General features: G+C 36.1%; 4 protein-coding genes across 4 annotated transcripts; 1 reads left to right on the top strand and 3 right to left on the bottom strand.

Moving 5' to 3' along the window:
- Window positions 1–1,245: 1,245 nt before the first annotated feature.
- LOC138887760 (uncharacterized) lies at window positions 1,246–2,987 on the bottom strand. Its single transcript, XM_070169541.1, has 3 exons — window positions 2,289–2,987; window positions 1,522–1,762; window positions 1,246–1,382 (listed from the first exon to the last, which is right to left on the bottom strand). Exons 1-3 carry the CDS (start codon window positions 2,985–2,987, stop codon window positions 1,246–1,248), a joined length of 1,077 nt encoding a protein of 358 aa, XP_070025642.1.
- Window positions 2,988–2,999: 12 nt separating this feature from the next.
- LOC138887759 (uncharacterized) lies at window positions 3,000–5,771 on the bottom strand. Its single transcript, XM_070169540.1, has 5 exons — window positions 5,442–5,771; window positions 5,072–5,216; window positions 3,626–4,762; window positions 3,406–3,470; window positions 3,000–3,293 (listed from the first exon to the last, which is right to left on the bottom strand). The coding sequence occupies exons 1-5, from the start codon at window positions 5,769–5,771 to the stop codon at window positions 3,000–3,002; spliced, it is 1,971 nt and encodes a 656-aa protein (XP_070025641.1).
- Window positions 5,772–12,717: 6,946 nt separating this feature from the next.
- Window positions 12,718–15,572, top strand: LOC104220130 (uncharacterized). The gene is made up of 5 exons (XM_009770947.2): window positions 12,718–13,063; window positions 13,236–13,440; window positions 13,590–14,140; window positions 14,315–14,925; window positions 15,129–15,572. Exons 1-5 carry the CDS (start codon window positions 12,718–12,720, stop codon window positions 15,570–15,572), a joined length of 2,157 nt encoding a protein of 718 aa, XP_009769249.2.
- Window positions 15,573–16,068: 496 nt separating this feature from the next.
- LOC104220128 (uncharacterized) lies at window positions 16,069–21,711 on the bottom strand. Its single transcript, XM_009770943.2, has 12 exons — window positions 21,310–21,711; window positions 19,960–20,512; window positions 19,685–19,845; window positions 19,377–19,580; window positions 19,056–19,187; window positions 18,868–18,973; window positions 18,699–18,779; window positions 18,502–18,567; window positions 18,032–18,428; window positions 17,798–17,924; window positions 16,591–17,129; window positions 16,069–16,505 (listed from the first exon to the last, which is right to left on the bottom strand). The coding sequence occupies exons 1-12, from the start codon at window positions 21,709–21,711 to the stop codon at window positions 16,259–16,261; spliced, it is 3,015 nt and encodes a 1,004-aa protein (XP_009769245.2). The 3' UTR covers window positions 16,069–16,258.
- Window positions 21,712–22,188: the final 477 nt, after the last annotated feature.

Raw genomic sequence — 22,188 nt, 5'->3', positions numbered from 1 at the left:
AAAAAATTCATATCTCGGCGTAAAAATATCAAAATTGTAAACCGTTTAATTTCAAGAAAACTAGACTTCAAAATCTAGAATATATACAAAATTCTCGATCAAACAACTTCATAATCGTCCCAAATTACATTTAAAATCAACTTTATATTGCACCACGCTATCAATTCTAGATTTGCACGGTCTCAACCAAACAATTCTTATCTTGGAGTAGGAACGTCGAAATAATGAACCGTTTGATCTATTGGAAACTTAACTTCAATATATATAACATATCCAAAATTTAAAATTTAATGCCTTAAGTATAGTTTCAGATAATATTTCGAAATCAATACTAAATTCTGATACATTGACGATTTCAGCTATGCGCGACTTCGCCAAAATTTTTGTATCTTGAAGTAGGGACAACGAAATCATGAACCACTTGATTTCTTGGAAACTAATCTTCAAAATCTAAAACATATCCAACATGTAAAATTTAATGCCTTAAGGATAGTTTCAGATGATAGTTCGAAGTTGACTTCGGTTTCTGATATGCCAATAGTTCCAAATTAGCGTGACCTCACCAAAAGTTTTGTATCTTGGTGTGAAAGCCTCGAGATTATAAGACCTTTTTAATATTCGGAAATTGAAATTCAAGAGCTTCATTCTTTCCAAATATCTTGGGTTCAAGTCTCACTGAATTTGAAACATCATGAAGGTACACCAAAAACTCGAAGGTTTGACGAACATGCAGGCAAAGCGAATCCCCGGACTTCAATGCAAGTATTTGGCAGCCTCCTAAAAGATATTAATTATTTTATTGAAGACTCCAATTTACCATAGTGGTTGCCCCTTTAAATCAAATGAGATCCAAAGTTTAACAGAAAAATGGTATCTCAGCTCGATTTTCAAGTGCTGATTGAATGAATTACACACCATCGTACTTCATTCAGACAATGATTGGGGGATTATGTATCTTTTGAACTTATCCGACTTAACTCATAATGAAACTCTAAGCTTCCTACGTACCTCGGTGAAGAAGATCAAAGTCATACCGTAGTTCAGAATGAGTAATTTTTTTACTTCCTAACTTTTGCCTAGGCCGCCTCTTTCGAGGTTTTTACCGTATTGGACTCTTTTTTTTGCGGGCTGTACACAATTTATACTCTTGCGGGCCAGGAGTGTAGGAACATGCATTTTAGGCTCATGCGTCAAGGAGCTTCATGACTTGCAGTTTTGGCTCGTACGTCGAGGAGCGTCGCAATTTCAAGGATAATACTTCTTTAATAATTTTCCATTGATAGGGCCGATTCTTATGCCATCTGCATCAACCAGCTTGTAAGCCCCACTTGAGTAAGCTTTTTGTACGACATATGGCCCATCCCATTTTGAAGTGAACTTCCCTACAGGTTTATGGGAAGTACTTATGGGTCTTCGTACGACAAGGACTTGATCTTCTACTTGAAAGGATCTCGGGCGAACTCTTTTATTGAAGGAACGAGGCAATCGAGCTTGAATTCAAGACTCTGTTGAGATTCCAACCTTTCTCATCAAGAGCCTCCAACTCATCTAATCGAAATCGAGCATTTTCTTCATCAGTGATCCCTTCTTGAATAGCTAATCGTAATGAAGGTATTTGACGCTCGAGTGGCAAGACGGATTCAACTCCATAAACGAGTAAATAAGGAGTCACTTGTGTTGGCGTGCGGTGAGTCATCCTATATGCCCATAGAGCTTCTTCCATACAGTCATTCCAATCTCGTTTGGATTTGGAGACGACATTCTTTAACAAGTTGCATAGAGTTTTATTGAATGCCTCAGCTAGACCATTGGCAGCAACATTGTACATCGAAGAGTTACGTTGGTTGAAGCCAAAGAGATCACAAATCTTGTTCATCAACCTATTATCGAATGGCTTTCCATTATCCGTTATTATGTAATGAGGAATGCCAAAGAGATAGATAATGTTTACTCGGATGAAACTTGCAAATTTTTCCTTTTTTACTTCCTTAAGAGCAATAGCTTCAACCCATTTTGATAAGTAGTCAGTTGCAGCCAAGATGTATAGGTGCCCCACCAGAGGACTTTGGCAGTGGTCCAACAACATCCAATCCCCAAGAGTCCAATGGCCAGGATGCAACAGTTGGGTGCAACACTTCAAGAGGTTGATGAATAAAATTCGCATGGAATTGACAAGCCTTGCATCTTCGAGCATAGTCCAAGCAATCTTTTACGATAATTGGCCAATAATATCCCATCCTTTTTATATGAAAATGGAGCTTTGGTCCAAACTGGTGTGACCCACATACTCCAGAATGTGCCTCTTGCAAAGCTTGGAGTGCCTCTTCTTCCACTAAGCATCGCAAGAGTACTCCTTCGAATGACCTTCTGTATAGAGTATCTTTATAGTAAAGGAAGCGAGGTGCACGGCGACGAATTTCAGTCCTTCTCCACGGATTTTCTAAAAATATCCCATAGCATAAGTAGTCGATCATGGGTTGTCGCCATTCTTCTTTCTCAACTTCAGAAACTACGACAAGATGCTTGAGTTCATTTTCTTCACCTTCAGCCTCATTTGGCGGTGGTACTACCCATTTTTGGCAGACAGTAACTTGCGCTTGATCAGGCAGGGTTAACGATGAAGCTAGGGCAGCTAAAGCATCAGCCTTCTTATTTTCTTTCCTTGGCACATACTGAATAGTCACATCACCGAGCCAACCTATTAGTTTTTTAGTGTAATCATAATATGGACGTAGTTCAGGCTTCTTGACCTCGTAACTACCTAAAAGCTGATTGACCACTAATTGAGAGTCACCAAAGACTTGCAATTGCAACCGCTTCATTTCAACAGCCATTTCGAGCCCAAATGTTAGTGCTTGATACTCAGCAACGTTGTTAGAGCAGAGTTGCATCAACGAAAAAGAGTAGGGAAAAACTTCACCTTGAGAAGTGACAAATACTACACCAACACTAACCCCTCCGGGATGCGCAACACCATCGAAGTACATCTTTCATGGAGGCTAAACTTCAATGACCATGGCGTCCCCATAAGGTAGTTTGTGAGTTAGCTCCCAATCATCAGGTATAGGGTGATCTGCCAAGAAGTCCACTAACGCTTGTCCTTTTATAGCCTTTTGTGGGATGTACACGATTTCAAATTGTTGAAACTGGAGGTACCACCTTGCCAGCCGATCACTAAGGACAAGTTTTGACATCATGAACTTGATGGGATTCGCTCTAGAAACTAAACGAATGACATGAGCTTGAACGTAGTGCTTCAACTTTTGGATTGAGAAGACTAGCGCCAAACATAACTTTTCAATTGGCGAATAATTCAGCTCATTTGGTGTCATCATCCTGCTCAAGTAGTAAAGAGAGTTTTCTTTCCCTTCACTATTTTCTTGGGCCAACAGTGCTCCAACAGACCTTTCTTGTGCTGAAATGTATAGTATCAACGGCTTTCCAAGTATAAGGGTTGCCAAAATCGGAGGCTTCATCAAGTAGGATTTAATGCTCTCAAAGGCATTGCTATATGTTTGGTCCCATTTGAAAGGGACACCTTTCTTCATAAGGCGACTGAATGGTTAGCACCTCCCAGCTAGGCTTGAGATGAATCTCCTAAGGTATGCTAGCTTTCCTTGCAAACTTTTTAATTCATGAATATTGCAGGGCTCAGGCATTTTCAAAATAGCATCTTTGATCCCTCGATGTCGGACAATGAAACCAAGGAACTTTTCAGAAGTAACTCCAAAGGCACATTTCAATAGATTCATTCTAAGTTGGTACCTCTGGAGCAATTCAAATACCATCCTCAAGTATTTCAAGTGGTCGCCCTTCTCTCTTGATTTTACCACCAAGTCGTCAACATAGCATTCGACATTCTTGTGTAGAAGATCGTCGAAATTATTCTGCATAGCCCTTTGGTAAGTAGCACCAACGTTCTTCAAGCCAAAAAGCATTACCTTGTAGCAATAAATACCCTTTGGGGTACGGAATACAGTAAGCTCTTCATCTTTTGGTGCCATGCGTATTTGGTTATAGCCCGATGAACCGTCCATGAAAGACATTGCCTCGTAACCAGTAGTAGCATCGATTATCAGCTCTGGAATAGGAAGCGGAAATTCATTTTTCGGACATGCATTGTCGAGATCCCTAAAGTCAACACATACTCGAATCTGGCCATTCTTCTTCCTTACAGGGACAATACTTGAAACCCATGTTGGGTATTTAACTTTACGAATAAAGCCAATTTCGATGAGTTTGTTAACTTCAGTTTCAATCAAGGGAACCAAGTCCGGCCTAAAGCGCCTTTGAGCTTGTTTAATAGGGAGAGCATCATTTTTTACTGCAAGGTGATGGATTGCTACTTTCGGGTCCAAGCCAGGCATCTCTTTGTAACTCCAAGCAAAGACATCCCTGAACTCCTTGAGTAACTCAATATAAGTGCTCTCTTCATCAACTTCTAGTAAAGCACTTAGGCAGGTGGGTCTTGGTTCTTCTTCGGTACCAAGGTTAACTTCTTTTAAGGTATCAATTGTTGTCTTCCCTCCTTTTTCAAGTTTAGGTGGAGCATCCTTCTCATCTTCATCTTCTTGAGGGTCCCCGTCGTTGAAGGATATGTGATAACCCGATGAAACATCCTCCAATTCCACATTATCATACATTGAAGATGGAATGCTATTCTCGACTTGTACAGTAACAGGATACGAAGAACCTACACTTTCTTCATCTTCGTCATGTTCCTTAGTGTAGACCATAGAATATGGCTTTACCTTCAGTACTTCTTTACATGAAACCACAAGTTTTGTTTATCGCCTCATTCTAGAAGGAACCAAGCTTTGGAAATCCTTAGAGATCTCCTGAATTTTGGGTGAAGCGGGTGTTCTTATGCTTTGAAAATTTCTCTGGAACTTGTTCCCCTTCTTTAATGGACCCAATCTTTCAAACACGGAGGTCCTCACAGGTGATTTTTCAAGTCGATTAAAGACAGAAGGCTTGTTAGAAGCGGTCGATTCATCTTCTACAATGCTATAATTGTTGCTCGCCCTTCTTATTGAGATGCGTACTAGTGACGGTTGCTTATATCCCAAACCTTCACGTGGTTGCCTCGTTGCAGCTTCTGATGGGAGCTTCCCTAACTTTGATAGCTTATTGGGATTGTATCCAGCTTTTGCAAATAGCTTGTAAGCGTTAGGGTAAAAACCTTCATCCATTCGCTTTGTAGGGAGTGCCACATTCTACAAACAATTTTGGGCTACAAACCCTGCAGGCGGCTTCGAGGATAACTTTACTGCCTCAATTCATTTTACCGGAAGAGTTAACTCCTTTAGTGTGTTAGTTTGGAGATTAGATGATTCGCCCTTGTCTTTCTTCCTTTTAGGGACATACTGGAGCGCGGGACTCACTTTCTTACCATAAGACGCAATACCCCCTCTATAAGATTTATTCACATTGGGTTATACCTCCTCGGTGACAACTTTGGATTCACCAGTAGTCACCTCTGCTCTTTTAGTTGTGGGCTCTTCATTCTTGCTTTTGATGTCATCATCAGCTTTTAGCTCCTTCACAATGCGGTTCTTCAAGTAGAACTTTGCATCGGCAAAGTGTGACTCAGCCTCGGTGAATGGTTCATCATCAGCAACTATCTTCTTCTCGACTTCACCCTTGTAGTATTTTAGACATTGATGGTAGGTAGATGAGACTAATTTATTCTCATGTATCAAAGGCCTTCCAAGCAAGATGTTGTATGAAGTCTTTGCATCGATCACATATAGCCATGCACTTGATTGCATATCTTCAATGGTGATTTCTAGCCTGATCGCGCCTATGGCTCTTTTCCCCCTAGTTGAATCCTTGGATCATTACACGACTTTCTAAGAGTTCGTTCATGGGTGCGGATTGGAAAAATATTCACTGAGGATCCCCCATCAACCAAAATTCGATTTATTCTTTCATCGCGCATATAGCCAACCAGGTATAATGGGCGATTGTGAAGAGTATCACCCAGTAGAAGATCGTTGTTTGTGAACGTAACCTTTTCCTCGCACGCATTAGCTTCTTGAGGAATAGACTCGATGAGCTTTTCTGAAGATGGTGCTAACGGTAGGTCATCACTCTTTTCTTCCCCTTTATTAGCATTGCAACAAGAGGCTTCAATACCATCACGAGAAATCTTCATGCCGAACCAACATGGCAAGGAATCCTCCAAGGTCACTGGATGTCGTGGCTTTTGAGGGTAGTGCACCTCCACTTTTGCTTTCTTTACGTGCTTAACTGGATTCCATCTCCTCGGTCTTTTAACCATTATTTTCCTTGTTGGTCGTTCCATTGATCCTTTTCATGGGCTCCTTTTGTGGCGCCTACGACGAGTCACTAATGTCCAACTTTCATCATCCTCAGGTTGATTGGCTTCATCTTTGTCATTCTCCAGTAATTCATCTTTACTTTCTTTATTACCGCATAATTCATCCAGACTAGATGATCCAAAGGTGATAGAGACTTGGTTTGTGCTTGCTTTCTCATCTTCAAGCACGATTTTCTTTTCGCGAGCCAAGTCCATAACTTTGTACTTAAAGACAAAGCACTTCTCCAGAGGGTGGCTCACAAGTCAATGGTATTTGCAGTAATTTGGATCATTTGTTTTCCTAGCTTCATTTGATCTCTTCATCTCTGGAAGCTCAATGAGATTTAACTCGAGGAGTTCTTCAAAAATAGCTGGCACATCAGAATCCAGAAATTGGTACTCTTTCTCTTGCATTTCTTTTAAAGTCAACTTTCCACTTGGCTTATCTTGAAAAGAAGTGGATTTCATACTCTGCTTCTTGCTCAACTTCGTTGTGAACTTCACAGGTGATGTGTTGACATTCATAGATTCTTTGCTTTTAGACTTGGGTGTGAACTTGCCCCACTTCCTGACTTCTTACTTGTCATTCCCTTTGCGAGGTTCATAGATGGGCAATCTTTCATTTCTAGCGGAGGCTATGCTCAATTCCATATCATGGGCACGAGTTGCAAGTTCTTCAAATGTGTCAAGCTTGATACCTTTCAAGATGTAGCACAATCCCCAATGCATGCCTTGGATGCACATCTCTATGCCTGAAGCTTCACTAAGCCTGTCTTTGTAGTTGAGGCTTGCATTCCTCCAACGATTGATAAAGTCGATAACTGGTTCCCCGTTTCGTTGATGAGTATTTGTAAGTTCTATCATACTCACAGTACGTCTCATACTATAAAAGCGATTGAGGAACTCTTGCTCTAATTGATACCAACTATCGATAGATCTAGCCTCGAGGTCTGTGTATTGGTCAAAAGCATTTTCTTTTAGCGAGCGGACAAACTGTTTGATGAGGTAATCTCCATAAGTCCTAGCATTGTTGCACGTCTCCAAGAAGTGAGCCACATGTTGCTTTGGGTTACCTTTACCATCAAACTGTTGAAACTTTGGAGGTTGATAGCCAGCAGGCATTTTCAACATATCGACCCTTGTAGTGTACGACTTTGCATACGTAAGGGAGGATTTGGCAGCAACCTCATATTGTTCTTAATGGTTCCTTCAATGAACTCCTTCAGTTGATCGATTTGAATCATCCCTTCAGATGAGACAGGGATAGCCATAGTGGACGCTACTTGTCTTGGGGAAGAGTCACTCTCTAAAACTTCTGGGAGCTTGCCTGGTGCATGGATGGATTCTTCTTCCATAAAGATTCCCACCCTGTATATTAGCTTGTCGATTCTAGCCTCTTGATTTTGCATGTATTTGGTCAAGCCATTGGTTGCTTCCGTCAAGTTTGCCAACTGCTCATCCACAGATGAAGTATTTGTCACCATGGCTTGCATGATTGTCGTGGACGACGGAGAGTAGCATGGATTTTCACACAGAATAATCCTTAATTGGCTCACGCTATGTGGTGTAAGTGGGGAGGATCTATCACTTGAAGCATCATCATCTTCCTTCACATCAGAGTGCTTGGATCCGTAGAGGTCAAGCAGGCAAGAGTTTTCTTGATCTTTTCAACAACATCGCTTCCTCCTTTAGATGCGTTTGTGGAAGATCTTGCTCCTTTTAAGGATGAAGATCCGAAAACAGGGGTTGATGCGGACGACACTTGGGGTGCTAGTTGTCCTAAAGAGCTTGCTTTGCTCCTCTTAGCAGCCTCGGTCCGAAGCTTCCAAAGGTAACATCAAGGATGCTTTCCACATCAGCATAGAGCCTGGAGTTAGCAGCCTAGGTGGAAGTTGAACCGGAGTTAATTTTCTTTGAAGCCATTTCAATGTTCTTGGACTTTGGTGATTGAAAAGTTGAGATGAGAGGTAGAGATTGTTCCACTGGGCGTGCCAGAATTCGTAGCCAATAAATTGCGTCGAGAAAATAAAATCAAGACCGAAAATATCGCAACAATCATAATATTTTTATTTCGAATATTTGAGTGTTTAATCTTTATGAATCCTCTGATTCTTCTTTTCAATAGTAAATAAATTCAAGGGCCTTTGAGCTTGATCTTGAATCTATGTTTGTTGCCACGAACGATGATCTTGTTCTTGAGCTTGGCTTGATTGCTTGAATTTAACCTTGATTTGTTCTTTGTTCTTGAGCTTGAACTAGGTTTCTTGAACTTGGACTTGATCGCTTGAAGCTTGAAACTTGTAGAGAAATTTGCGGCGTTTGATCCACGAGCTCTCTCTTGCTTCTTGTTATAACTTCTAGTGTCTTTTCTGAGTTATGAATACCCCTATTTATAGTTGTGGAAGGGAAGAGTTATGATAAGAACAAACTCTTTCCGACCAATTAAATTAAAGTGTGACATGGCAGCATTTGATTGGCCAAAACATGTCACTTGCACACGTGGCGCAGTTTCATTGACCTTTTAATTTGGCTTGGCATGCTTTGTCATTTTGACATGTGGCACGATCCTATTGGCTCTTCCGTTTGACTTGGCGCATCACGTCATTTGACACGTGGCACCACCCTGGGCTTCTAGGAAGATGACATCTTGGGCCTAATGAAGTGGGCTCATCACTTTAGCCCAATTAAATGGGCAAGCCCAATGCGTTAAGACTTATTGATTTAATCCATATATATTGGATTTATATAATTAATCTAATTATATTATCCCAATATATTTATTTGAACTAATATATCTTGAATTTAAAATATAGTCCAAATTATTTTATGGATTTAAATCCAATAAATTTTGCATGCCTACAAGCGTATCCAGTTTTTCCTTCTCTCTCTCTCTCTCTCTCTCTCTCTCTCTCTCTCTCTCTCTCTCTCTCTCTTCATTTTTGTTTTTTTCTCAGTCCTATTTTTCTTCCTTCGATTACGCCTCTCCCTCTTTTCTCATCTCCTTTCTCTTTTTTTTTTGTTCAAGAAATTTACCAATGGATTTAAATCATTTGACTATGAAGTTTTAACTTAGCAATTTCCTTTCATATTACAAAGTTGGTGTTTGAATTGAAATTATCAATAAATAAATTTTGAAGGTGTTTGATTCTCTACTACTGACAGCCACTAAAAAGCTTCAAAGCTTTGAATTCGAAATAAGGTTTACTAAAAATATTATTTGTTTGGATTAGATGTTGCTGCAAATGATTGAGGATATTTTTTGGAGTTTATATCTTAACTTTGAGGGTGTTTGGTAAAAATTATAGTTGATTGCGGCAGAATTTTCAGATTGAAACTCGAAAAAGATGAAGACACATGACATACAATGTACATACAAAATTGTTGTGAAATTTGTAAGAAAATTATGTTTAAGTTGTATACTGTTGTAGTTGTATTTTTTTTTTGAGTGTTATATGAAAGTTAAAAACAAGTTGTATACTATGTGAATTGTCATATGAAATTTTTATTTAAGTTGTAAAGACTCTCTTTATACATAAAATTGTTGATATGTATTAAAATTGTATTACAGTTGTATAAAAAGTGTGTTTTTGTTGTATTCTATTGTAATTATATTAGTTTTGTATGAAAGTTATAAATATGTAGGGGCGTACATAGGTCAGGTTGACCCTAGTTTTTCAATTATCAAACCAAACCAATTATATTGGGGTTTAAAATCTATATACCAAACCAAACGAAATCAATAAAAGTTAATTTTTCAATTTCGATTTTCCTCGAATTTTTTTATTTTCTCGGGTTTTGGATTTTTTTGGTAAAATCTTCATAGCATAAAATATATAACTTGTTCTTCAAATATTTCGTTGATCCTAGTAAAATATACTACATAGGATGTCACCCGAGAAAATATTACAAAAAGTGAGATGAGTGATGACATTTTACTAAAATATTCAACAAGAAGCTAACGAAATCACATAAAATAAATATTCCTAATTAATAAGCCATATTAAAAATGAACATAACCTAAAAATACTAAGTCATGATAAAACAAAATACGACTAATAAGTACTAAGTATTAATCACAGACTAAACAATAAAAAATAAGTATGCATTTTAACTATCTAAACCAGTGCAAAAACTAAACAAAAATAGATATCCAACAGTATTATCATTCCAAGTATTGAATTAAATTACTATTGTTAGCATTGACATTGATTCGATTTTGCTTTGAGCTTTATTTTAGTTACTAACTTTTATGGGTTTTATAAAATTTATTTGAGGGTACTATTATTTTTAGCCCGTGCCAAAAAATATTTATATTTGGTAGCCGAAAAAATGTATAAAACTTATATAATTTTGTATATAACATACATAATGTGTGTGTGTGTGTGTATACGCACAAATTTTTTTACAAAGTTTATACATTTTTCGGCTATTATCTTTGTAGCGACTATACAGTGTCATTTTTCAAATTTATTGGACCATTCAAAATTCTAAGTCCAAGTTTGAAATAACATGTTGAAAGAGAACTATAAAAATATTTAAGAAATATTTATAAATTATATTATAAAATTTTTTAAGTATAAAATATTTTTAAAACTTGTATACATGTAATATCGGGTTGGTTTGATTTCGTTTTGACTTTTTAAGTTAAAACCAAACCAAATCAATTACCAACCAAATCAAACCAAACCATAGTCGGATTTTTTTCCGGTTCGACTCGAATTATCAGTTTGGTGCGGTTTATCGGTTATCTTTGTGCACTCCTATATATATGTATCAAAGTTATACTAAAATTGTATTATGGTTGTAAAGAATTTATATTTTAAGTTGTATCTTGTTGTAGTTATATTATTTTTTGTATCAGTATTGTCTAAATGTTGTAAATAAGTTGTATTATATAATTAATTATGTGAACTTTATATTTAAGTCGTCAACTATTATAGATATATTAAATTTTTATCAAATTTATGTGAAAGTTGTAAATAAGTTATATAACTACTTAACCAATTTGACAGCTTGGTGATTGAGATGCAGAGGTCATGTGGCCCTCCAGCCAGATAAACAACAAAAGAAACTAATTTGATAAACAGATTCACGAATTGACAAGTGAGGCTTGCTCAGTTGGTAAAAGCACCTCCACCTCGACCGTTAGGTCTTGGGTTCGAGTCACCATGGAGGGGAAGTGTGGAAACACTATAGATCCTCCTAATTTGGGAGGGGTTTAAAAAAAAAAAAGATTCACGAATTTGACAGCTTGACGATTGGAATGCAAAGGTTTATGAAATTCGTATAAATTTGGTACAATTGTTTGGTGATTAAAATTCAGTGGTTATATGAAATTTCATATTTTATGAAAGTTGTGAGTTGTTAAAATTCGTATAAATGTGGTATAATTTAATAGTCTTATATTAAAAAATCAATTGTACCAAATTTATATGAAATTTGTAAGTTGTTATCAAATTTATTGTTTACGAAGATCGTTACTAATTTAACACCGCTAATTACCTTCGTCTTGCCATTTCCACCATGAATGTGGGGAAAACAAAGATATTTCGACAGAAGAAGAGGAAGAGAGGAGAAGAGAGATGACGTTTGAAGAAGAGGGAGAGATGACAACAGAAGAAGAGGGAAGGAGGCTACATAAGAATATGGAGAGAAGAGAGGAGAGACAAAAAGAAAAATGGTATAATTAAATTCCCTGCTTATAGGTACAAATAATTTATTGAGAGCCTTTTAAGGGTTATATATATAATTTGTACAAAAAAATTCAATCAATTTTGGTAAATAGTAAACTTTATTGAAATATTGTATAGCGACGAAAAAAATCCCATCATCTTTGCATTTGGGTTCAATGCTAAGGTGTGCGCACTCTAATTTTATGTGAAAACATTTTTCTTGTTTAGGAAAAGAGCTAGGGCATATGAATATTAGTAATTACATGTTCATATCCAGTTAAAAGCAGATAGAAAAAGGGATTTTTACCTATCTATACCATATATCAAACATTATTACCAAAAATGTTCATAATTTGTTATTTACCCATGTAGTCCACACTTTTACTACAAATTATATACCAATCCAAAAATAGGTAGATTTTGCCATTAAAAAAGCCCTAAAATGAAGGCACCAAATCTGATGTGATTCTGTCAAGGATTTTATTCCAATTTTGAAATGAAGGCGATTTTCATTCCTGATGAAGGCACCAGTTGCGTAATTCTCTCCTTCCTCAACAGAAAGAGATTTCACAAAAAACGCAATCAAATTGTACAATTACTGAAGAGAGACTATATCTGTTCTTCGTCTCAAATTGTACAAAATTGCTCTTCGTCGATATCAGTATTCAAATTGTAGAAACTATATCTCTTCTTCGTCTTTTTTCCTATCAACTACACGAAATCATGTCAAAAATCCCAATAATGCTGAAATCGAATGGTAATTGGGATAACTATGGCAGATTTAGAGATTTTGAAGTTGATGCCATTGTGGTAGATGATAATGCAAACTACGGAATTCTCAGTTCTACAATTGCAGAACAATTATCGATTGATACATCGGATAAAATTATAGAAATCAAATACATTGTGAACGAGAATTGTCCTCCAATGGAGATTAGGAATGATATGGGGGTTCGTGCTTACATGGAAACCAAAAAGGAGAATAAAAACTTAGGTTCGTATCCTTTATGTATAAGCGTAAGAGATTTCAATATGGAATTGGCAATCAACAATGAAAGCACCAGTGCAGGTATGTTTGATTCGACATTGCAGAGAGTTATGGTGTTACTATGTTATCTACAATATTACTACAATTACCTACAATTAAACTACAAAGCTCACATAGTACTGAAAAGGATAAAGCAATGTTGCTTTCAAAATTATCTACATAGAAACTACATTTATGAATTTATTGTTTGCAGGTTCGTCTGGATCCCTAAACTTACTTGAATTTCCATCCTCACCAGCTATAGAGGAATATCAAAGTGAAATAATAACTGAATCTACGCAAACATATATTGAAGAAGGACAAGTTTATCAGGACAAGCAAACAGTAGCTGCTGCAATGAAGAATTATTCAGTGATGCACAAGTTCCAGTTCAGAGTAAAAAGATCCAGTCATAGAAGGTATGTAGTTATTTGTGGATAATATATCAGCAAAATCAGTGTATGATTGAAGATAGGTGGGTTTTATAAATTGTAGTTAAATTGTAGTCAATTTGTAGTTAATTGTAGTTTTTTCATAAATTTGTGTAAATATTGTATTTCTTTTGTAGCTACTGGCTTATATGTGTTGCTGAAAGCTGTAAATGGCATTTCAAGGCAACGTCAATTAATGATTCAACAATGTTCAAGATAAGAAGTTTCAGCCGTCAACACACATGCTGCCTAATGGACGAAACATTCATACAGCGCAAACGTACTGCAGCAGTACTTGGTAGCATGGTCGTTCCAAAGTATTGTGATCCTAAGACTGTTTACACACCAAAGGACATACAAACTGACATGTTATCCGAACATGGACTGAACCTAAGCTACATGCAAGCATGGAGAGCAAAGGAAAAAGCTTTACAGTTTTTGAGAGGGAATCCGTGTGACTCCTACAACAAATTACCCAAATATTTTTATATTCTTGAGAAGAATTATCCTGGTTCTGTTGTTAAATTGAAGAAGGCAGCAGATGATTGCTTCTTATACGCATTTGTTGCTCTTTGTACATCAATAAATGGTTGGCAACATTGTAGGCCGGTAGTAGTGGTTGATGGGACATTCTTAAAGTCAGCCTACAGGGGGATTATGCTGACAGCAAGCACCATGGATGCAGCAGGTAAATAATGGAATAATTTTGTACTTATTTGTAGACAGTCTTTAAAATGCAGTTAAATTGTAGTTATGTTGTAGTTATTTTGTAGTTATATAAAAGAATGTAGTTAGCATGTCTATATTTCTCAATATATATTGTAGTTGTTATTTAATCATATTTTATGTCTTAAAAATGTAGGTACTATTTTTCCCTTGGCATATGCTGTGGTTGATTCTGAAAACGACGCGTCTTGGAAGTGGTTCTTTGAGCAATTCAAGGAGGCATATGGTGAAAGACCTTCAATGTGTGTTGTTTCAGATAGGCATGAGAGTATACTGAAGGCAACATCAGTTGTCTATCCGGGATTGGCACACTACTCTTGCATGTGGCATATATGGACAAATATAAGGTCAAAATTCAAGAAGGGACATCTACAATTACATGAATTGTACTTTGCTACAGCACGGTCATACACTATGGATGAATTTAATGAAAGGATGTTGAAGATTGAAGAGGTAGACCTGCGTGTAAAGTCTTACCTATATGATATTGGCTATCATAGATGGTCAAGAGTACATGCAACGGTGAATAGAACTTTTACTATGACGTCAAACATTGCCGAGTCGTTGAATGCTGTAACAAAAGATGCAAGAGAGCTTCCAATATTTGATCTATTTGAGTATATGAGGACTCTTCTTGAACGTTGGACAAAAGAAAAGTTATCGAAGGCAAAGGGTACTTTCACATACCTTGGTCACAAATACAACAAAGAATTGGAAGACAACAGTACATTATCTCAGAAACTAAGGGTAAGATATTTTTTTTGGTGCAGTAGAATCAAAAAAGTACTAGCTGCAGTTTTTCCAGATTGTAGTTAAACTGTAGTCAAATTGTCGGTAATAATAGTTTGTAGATGAGCTGTAATATATTTGTTGCTGATTTGTAGGTAAATTGTTGATAATCCATTTTAATGATTGATGTATTATTATTTCTGTTTGGTCTTCAATTGTAGGTGAGGGCTTCAACAGATCATATACATACTGTGTTAGATGGTGTGAAGCGGTACATTGTGTGTCTAGAAAACAAGAAATGTAGCTGTGGACAATTCCAACTTGATGAACTTCCATGTGCGCATGCTTTGGCAGCATTAAGGCATAGGAATGAAACATACGAAAACTATTGCTCTCCGTATTACACAAGGAAGAGCCTTCTGCTTACTTATGAAATGCCAGTAAATCCTCTTCCTGATGAAGGCAAATGGGAAGTGCCACAACATATTTTGGATGAGGTAGTAAAGCCACCGGCGGGAGATAAAAGGCAGCCAGGGAGACCTCACAAGGAAAGATATAAAACATTTGATGAAATAAAGTCAAAGAAATACAAGGTGTCATGTGGTAATTGTGGAGGTGAAGAGCATAACAAAAGAACTTGCAAGAATGCGCCGAAAAAGAAATGAATATCATGTAGTTAGAATAGTTATTCAAAATAAATGTTAGTGAGCTCAAATTATCGGATTTTCTTGTCTAATTGTTTAAGTTTTTGAAGATGAATAAGAAGTATAAACATCAATTTGTGTATCTGCACTATTTATGTTTTTATGTATTCTGTCAAGCATCTAAAGTTGTCTTTTTTTTATAGAATAGTTAAACTTTAATATTTACTGTATACAAAAAAACTGATATTAATAAAGAATGCATTCAACGTAAATTGTATCCAGATTGTAGTGAATATGTAGTTTAACTGTGTTAGAACTGTAGTCCTGTTATTCATATGTAGAGGAGTTGTAGTTAAAATGTAGTTTGACGTAGTTTAAATGTAGATAAATTGAATTTTTTTGATAAACCTTGTTGTTAAAAAATGGCTAAATTATTTATATGATTCATGTATTTATTTTATCTTTCTGCTGTGTAACAAATGACAGTTATATACAGATATTACTTGGCACTTGAAGGTATTTATAAAAATAACTTGAAGATTAAAGTCAAATTGTAAGACAAAGCTGTTGCTGTAAAAATGTAATCAGAGTACTAGAGTATAATGTAATCAACAAAAAGTGTTGTAGAAAACCAAAACGACATATTTCCTACATTGTTTTCCAATTCAACTACCAAATTTCACAGACCAAACTAGGAACACAATAGTCTATTTCTTCTTTCGTTGCACTCTAGTCCTCTCGTTTTTTGCCGGAGCACCCTTCCTCCTTGCTAGCCTGCCAGTAACCTCACTCTCACTGATTGACCCATCTTCTTGCTTCTTTGTTGCATAGTCCCACAGTAGAGCTCCATAGCGTCTACGGTGTTGGTCAATATCAGAAAGATCTTCCTTTGGGATTGCCAAATCTCCAAGGCTAACATACTCCGCAAATGCAGCCACAAATACACCACAATCGCTGCATAAGATGAGAATTTTTCATTATATAACAAATGATTAAAATAAAAAAATTAAACATATAGAAAGGGAGATTATTTTTTTACACTGAGCCTTCCTTTTGTTGTGGAATCTCAGCAACCATCCATTGTATGTCGAGAGGGTCCGTAACTGGTTTTTCGATGTATGCCTTTGTGCTCTTGAAGTTAATGTCTTTACGTTTACCATAGAAACCAGTGCATGATAAATACAGAGGGATAATGATTGAAAACTTGTCAACCAATGTCTCTACTGTTTTATGACGGTTTGCTCTCACCATGGAATCATAAACATAAAGTTGTCTGTCCTTTATGTCAAAAACTAGAAACAACCAATGGAAGTTCTCTACAAGGTTCACAGGCATGAGCACATAGTCAACAAGATCCCAGGCAACATTAGCAAGAATTCTGTACCCAAGAATATATTCTCCAACATCATCCTCGGGTTTAACAACCGAATACCTTTGTTCCGGTGGAGAACTTATGAACTTGTCATAGATTCTTTCAATCTTTGTCTTGAACAAGCAATCCGTGGTTGTGAACCTAGTATTATTGTTGGGGCCATATTTGCCTCTTTTTCGCAGATAATACATAATAACATCAATGTGCTGCCAAAATAGAATAAACATATACAATAAGGTACGGTGTAACCACACTTGTCTACAAGACAGCTACAGATTACCTACAATTTGAATTTATTAAAAACTCTAACAGATTGCTGCAAATTAGCTACACTATAACTACAGAAATATAACAGTTAGTCCAAGTTCCTCACAAAATGTAATTTAATTGTAGTTTGTATGAACCATAGTGAATAAGTACTATATGTACAATTGACCCATCAGACTACAAAACAACTACACATTAACTATATTTATGCACTGTATACATTTATTCACTATACAGAGGAGCAAATGAAACATACCACCTAACTTAAGCTCCCAAAAATTAGCAAGTTCAACCTACAGTTAATATTAATAGGCACAATCACAAGCTCTACAATATTACTACAAGGTAACTACAGTTGTGGTACACGGAGATTCCAAGTCAGTCAAAAGTACCAAAATTCCAGTTTGTACATACAATCATCATCACATATGATACATAAGGTCCATAAAAAGCAAAATTTCACAGCTGAGACATAAATATAGTAACATATATATGTTGTCTACAATATTACTACAATTACACATCATAGCTGAAAAATAAACTACAATTACACTACACAGCTGAAGACAAAACAGATATTGTGAATGATTATGTTCTTTATACTTACTGTGTTATTGATGACTTGTCCGGGGTGAGCAAGGTCATAAAACCAGTCCTTCTTATCAATCTTTTCACAACCAAAATCCAACCAAGGCTTGATTTGGTTATCCTTCTTGGAAAAGTAATATTTCCTCCTGTAATAACAAAAAAAAGATGATCAAATACAAAAAATTTACAAAATGAATTACAATTTTAAAGTATAAAAATGGTGAACAGACAGTGTAAAATGAAGCATTCATACCTCCTAGATACTTTATCACTACGAATGTATAACCAGTTGGTGAACCTTTCTGTCAATTCAGGATCTACATTTTCACCTATGACACTTGTGAAGGGGTGCTTGAGGTAAAAAAATTTAGGTCCAACAGATGTGCTGCCTCCAGAACTATACAAAGATGTGAAAGGTGATCGTGCATGTTTTCCCGGTTGCCTTGTTCTACCGGGATGAACAGGGGTTGATTCATCTCGTATGGGCTCGCCATACATGACCAACTGTGATAAGTTTTCTGGCAGCTCAAAGTCATCCAATGTCAAACCTTTGTTTTCAATGCCTTCAGGAACAACTTTTTTATCAATGCCTTCAGGAACAACTTCAGTCACAGTCACACCGTGAATTGGCGACTGTGGAACTTCACCTTCTGTAGATAAGTGTAGATAAATGTAGATATGAACAGTATTATGGAGTTATAGAGAATATAGAGAATATATTACCTGCTTGTTGTGGCTCAGCCACTTCATCAATTACTGGTTCTTCCTCAATATTTCCTTGTAGATGTTCTGGTGAAACATCAGCTTGAATGAATAATTGGGAATGAGAATTGTAGATATATGTAGGAATATGTAGTTAAGGTGTAAATTATTAAAATTTTGCATAAAAACCTTATTGTAATGAAGGAATGGTTCTGTACCTGCTTTATATGCCTCAGCTGCTTCTTGGAAGTCAGGATATAAGTCAACATGTGGTTGAAAATGTTCTGGAGAAATTGTAGCTGCAACACATAGTAAAAAAATGATTAGTATAATTTAATAATGCTGTCTTGAAATTTGTAGATATGTATGCAGGAATTTTGTAGATACCTGTATTGCTTGTGCTTCCATGCAGTTGATCACCAGCATTGAACTGGAATTGCTGGTTGTTATCTCCTTGATGTTGGTAATTACTTTTTGTTGAACTACCAGCAAACTACAATTTTGGGGAATATTTGAGACTACTTTATTCATATGTCTTAATTAGTCTTAGTACAAAATTATATGTAAATTCTTACCTTTGACTCATCCAAATCAAACCTCTTGTTTATCACATTCATAACACCCTTCAAAGATTGATCTATGAACTCTCGAAGGCTTGAGAGTTCCTCAAAAACATCCTTCCTATAGGCATCTAACTTTACATCAACCTAAAAATTAAATATATAATTAGTTGGTAATCTTATTCTAACTGCTACAGTTACACTACAATTCAACAAACTATAATTGTTATAGATTTATACCACAAATTAACTACAATGTATAACATACTATAATTGTTATGTAATGAAGTCAAAATGTAGCAAATTATGTCAATATATTGTAGTTATTCATAATACCTGCACAATCCCCTTTTCCAACTTCATGAGCTTGCTACTGACAGATTCAATGTCCTCTTGACAATCTGTATATTTGGGTTCAAATGATGGAGAAGCAGCAGTTGGAACATGTGATGGTTGAGCACCATGTTCATCTTCATATTGAATCTTGTCTGGCAGATTAAGCACTCCAAGCTCTTCTCCAGATTCAATCATGTTTGTGAACTGAATGATGAAAATAACAGTTAATTCAAGTGACAAAAAAATGTAGATTCAATGTAGTTATTATGAATGTAATTGTAGCATCATACAAAAGTGGAAAAAAATACCTTGATCCACTCAGGCTTGATCATCTTCTCTTCAATTGTAGTTAACCAAATCTGCCCCTTTGTAGATGACCATCTTAAAATGCGAGGTATAGATTCAGAACATCTCGTAGCAAGCTCGGTGCTGACGGACGAGCAACACTCATATAGCCACACTTGCAAGGCTAATGAGCATCCCCATATCAGATAAGAATGTACATGGGGATTAAGACGATGTCAGACAGATTCAATAACCTGCTTGAAGGATTTGATACCCCATGGGTATGAGTCAAAATTACCAGACTCTATTAGAAAGAACATAAACTTGTCTATGAAAGTCACATTGTCTTTATCAGAAGGACAAACAAAAAATTCCAACATATAAAGAATGCACAACTTCACCGCATCCACATCGTTTGCCCATGCTTTATTAGTCACTACTTTCTTCAAATGCCATTTCTCAACCCTTTCTTTGTTCGAAATATATGTATTCATTAAAGGGCTAACATAGGTGGAAGTGTAACCATAGTCTGAAAACTTATTCACACAATTAAGACCAGTTATCAACCCAAGTTCTCTCAAGGAAAAATTCAATTTTTCACCCTTAAATAGTACTGAAAAATATGAGTCAGTAGACTTTGTCAATTCATACTTCATCAGAAGATGAAGTGTTTGGTTTTGCATACAGATTTTGGGGAGACCTAATAAGTAACCAAAACAAGTTTTTCTGAAAACCCTTAAAGCATTCGGAGAGAGTAAAGCTTGTATCTGGCTAGGTATGCTAGGATCACACAAACTGTGGAATCTAAGCACACCATAATCAACATTTTGTTGTGCAAAGTAAGGTCCATTCTGTAGAAAATATAAAATTAATGAACATTAGTAGTTTGCATAAAAAGGAAACAGTAATCTACATATAACTACATGACAAATACAAAATATAACTAGAAGAAGAATAGCCTACCCACACCTATAACTACAAAACAATAACAGAAGAACAATGCACGTGTAAACATTATCTACAGAATGTAACAGTTACTTCAAGTATGTCACATAAATGTAGATTAACTGTAGTTAGAATGAAGTTAAATATATGAGCTATACATGCTACAATAAAAAATAACATATCTACAATTTAACCATCAGACTACACATCAACTACAAACTAACTACATTTATACACTGTCTAAAAGTCACAATTCCAATTAAACTACAAAATTGAGACAAAGAATCTACAAAATTAGGACAACACCACATTTTACCAAAATACACTTGAACAATCAAAGAAGAACAATGCACTTGTAAACATTATCTACAGAATGTAACAGTTACTTCAATTAACTCACAACATGTAGATAAATTGTATTTAGAATGAAGTTAAATGTAGCAGCAATACAGGTTGCAATGAAAAATACCATCTCTACAATTTAACGATCAGACTACAAATCAACTACAAACTAACTACAGTATACACTGTCTAATAATCACAGTTCCATTAAACCTACAAAATTGTGAAAAATAATCTACAAAATTAGGACAATACCACATTTGGCCAAAAAACACTTGAACACTAAATTAACACTTGAACAACAGATTTTTACAACCAAAATCAAACTACAAAACAGTGAGGAAACATAAATAGTGTTTACCTTTATTGAAATTTTTTCCTTAACCAATTTTGGTACTTTTTTTGAGGGTTTCTTCTTCTTTGGTTTTGATGAAGAAGGAGAGACCTTGTGTTTTTTCACAGATTGAACTTTGGGAGAATCATCTACAAAATCGTCATCTACACTCAACTCTTTCCCCTTGCGTTTCAGTTGATTGTCGACTAGTTTATCAACTCCACCAACATCAACATCGTGCAAATGCTTGCTTCTCATTTCCGCACGAATTTGTCTAGGAGATGAAACAACAGTAGTTTGTTCACTTGCATGCGTCGTTTGTGGGTTTTTTGGTGGTGATTTTGGTGTTAAAACACCCAAATCAAAGGTTGGAATATCAGCTAATATAGCTTTTGATGATTTGTTTTGGGGAGTGTTGGTTTTTTTCATGATTTAGGAGTTGAAGACAAAGATGGAAGTGAATTCAAATCGTGGGGGATACTATCAACTGAAGGTAATTAAGTGGAGAAGAAAGTGATGGTAATTGTGGGTGAGAAGAGATTGTACGAGAATGGAGGAAAAACTGAAGGTAAATCGTGGGGGTGGGGAACTGAAGGTAAATCGTAGGGGGTGTGGGGGGGGGGGGGAGGAGAGAGGGGCGGGTAAACCAAATAACGTGAAGATACAGTCCTATAATTATGCCTAATAAAAATGAACCCTTAATTATATCCCTAATTTGAATTATGGTATAGAAATGGTAATTTGGTATGCTTAAATGTAATAAACACAAACCTTAAACATTGAGGGTAATAAGTTTTGATATATGGTATAGATGCTAGCAACTTTACAAGCCCCATCTACATAAGATTTGCTAATAAAGTTTGCGTTCTAATGTCCTAATCGAACCATGGCATCTTGTTATAGGCC

Source organism: Nicotiana sylvestris, chromosome 3 (genome assembly GCF_000393655.2).
Source record: "Nicotiana sylvestris chromosome 3, ASM39365v2, whole genome shotgun sequence".
NCBI classification, from domain to species: domain Eukaryota; kingdom Viridiplantae; phylum Streptophyta; class Magnoliopsida; order Solanales; family Solanaceae; genus Nicotiana; species Nicotiana sylvestris.
Note: the sequence above shows the minus strand (reverse complement) of the source record. Positions and strands in the feature narration are given on the sequence as shown.

What these genes read in the sequence shown, in the direction of transcription:
- LOC138887760 (XM_070169541.1), bottom strand. Translation starts at nt 2,987, where the DNA reads ATGTACTTCGATGGTGTTGCGCATCCCGGAGGGGTTAGTGTTGGTGTA. An exon ending in TGCAAGAGGCACATTCTGGA is followed by an intron (nt 1,763 to 2,288) that starts GTATGTGGGTCA and finishes AACTTGTTAAAG; the next exon opens with AATGTCGTCTCCAAATCCAA. An exon ending in GGAGGCTCTTGATGAGAAAG is followed by an intron (nt 1,383 to 1,521) that starts GTTGGAATCTCA and finishes ATAAACCTGTAG; the next exon opens with GGAAGTTCACTTCAAAATGG.
- LOC138887759 (XM_070169540.1), bottom strand. Translation starts at nt 5,771, where the DNA reads ATGCAATCAAGTGCATGGCTATATGTGATCGATGCAAAGACTTCATAC. An exon ending in CCAAAGTTGTCACCGAGGAG is followed by an intron (nt 5,217 to 5,441) that starts GTATAACCCAAT and finishes AATTGTTTGTAG; the next exon opens with AATGTGGCACTCCCTACAAA. An exon ending in CAATATTCATGAATTAAAAA is followed by an intron (nt 3,471 to 3,625) that starts GTTTGCAAGGAA and finishes TACTTGATGAAG; the next exon opens with CCTCCGATTTTGGCAACCCT.
- LOC104220130 (XM_009770947.2), top strand. Translation starts at nt 12,718, where the DNA reads ATGTCAAAAATCCCAATAATGCTGAAATCGAATGGTAATTGGGATAAC. An exon ending in AAGCACCATGGATGCAGCAG is followed by an intron (nt 14,141 to 14,314) that starts GTAAATAATGGA and finishes TTAAAAATGTAG; the next exon opens with GTACTATTTTTCCCTTGGCA. An exon ending in CATTATCTCAGAAACTAAGG is followed by an intron (nt 14,926 to 15,128) that starts GTAAGATATTTT and finishes CTTCAATTGTAG; the next exon opens with GTGAGGGCTTCAACAGATCA.
- LOC104220128 (XM_009770943.2), bottom strand. Translation starts at nt 21,711, where the DNA reads ATGAAAAAAACCAACACTCCCCAAAACAAATCATCAAAAGCTATATTA. An exon ending in GTTCTTTCTAATAGAGTCTG is followed by an intron (nt 19,846 to 19,959) that starts GTAATTTTGACT and finishes GATGCTCATTAG; the next exon opens with CCTTGCAAGTGTGGCTATAT. An exon ending in CAACAAAAGGAAGGCTCAGT is followed by an intron (nt 16,506 to 16,590) that starts GTAAAAAAATAA and finishes CATCTTATGCAG; the next exon opens with CGATTGTGGTGTATTTGTGG.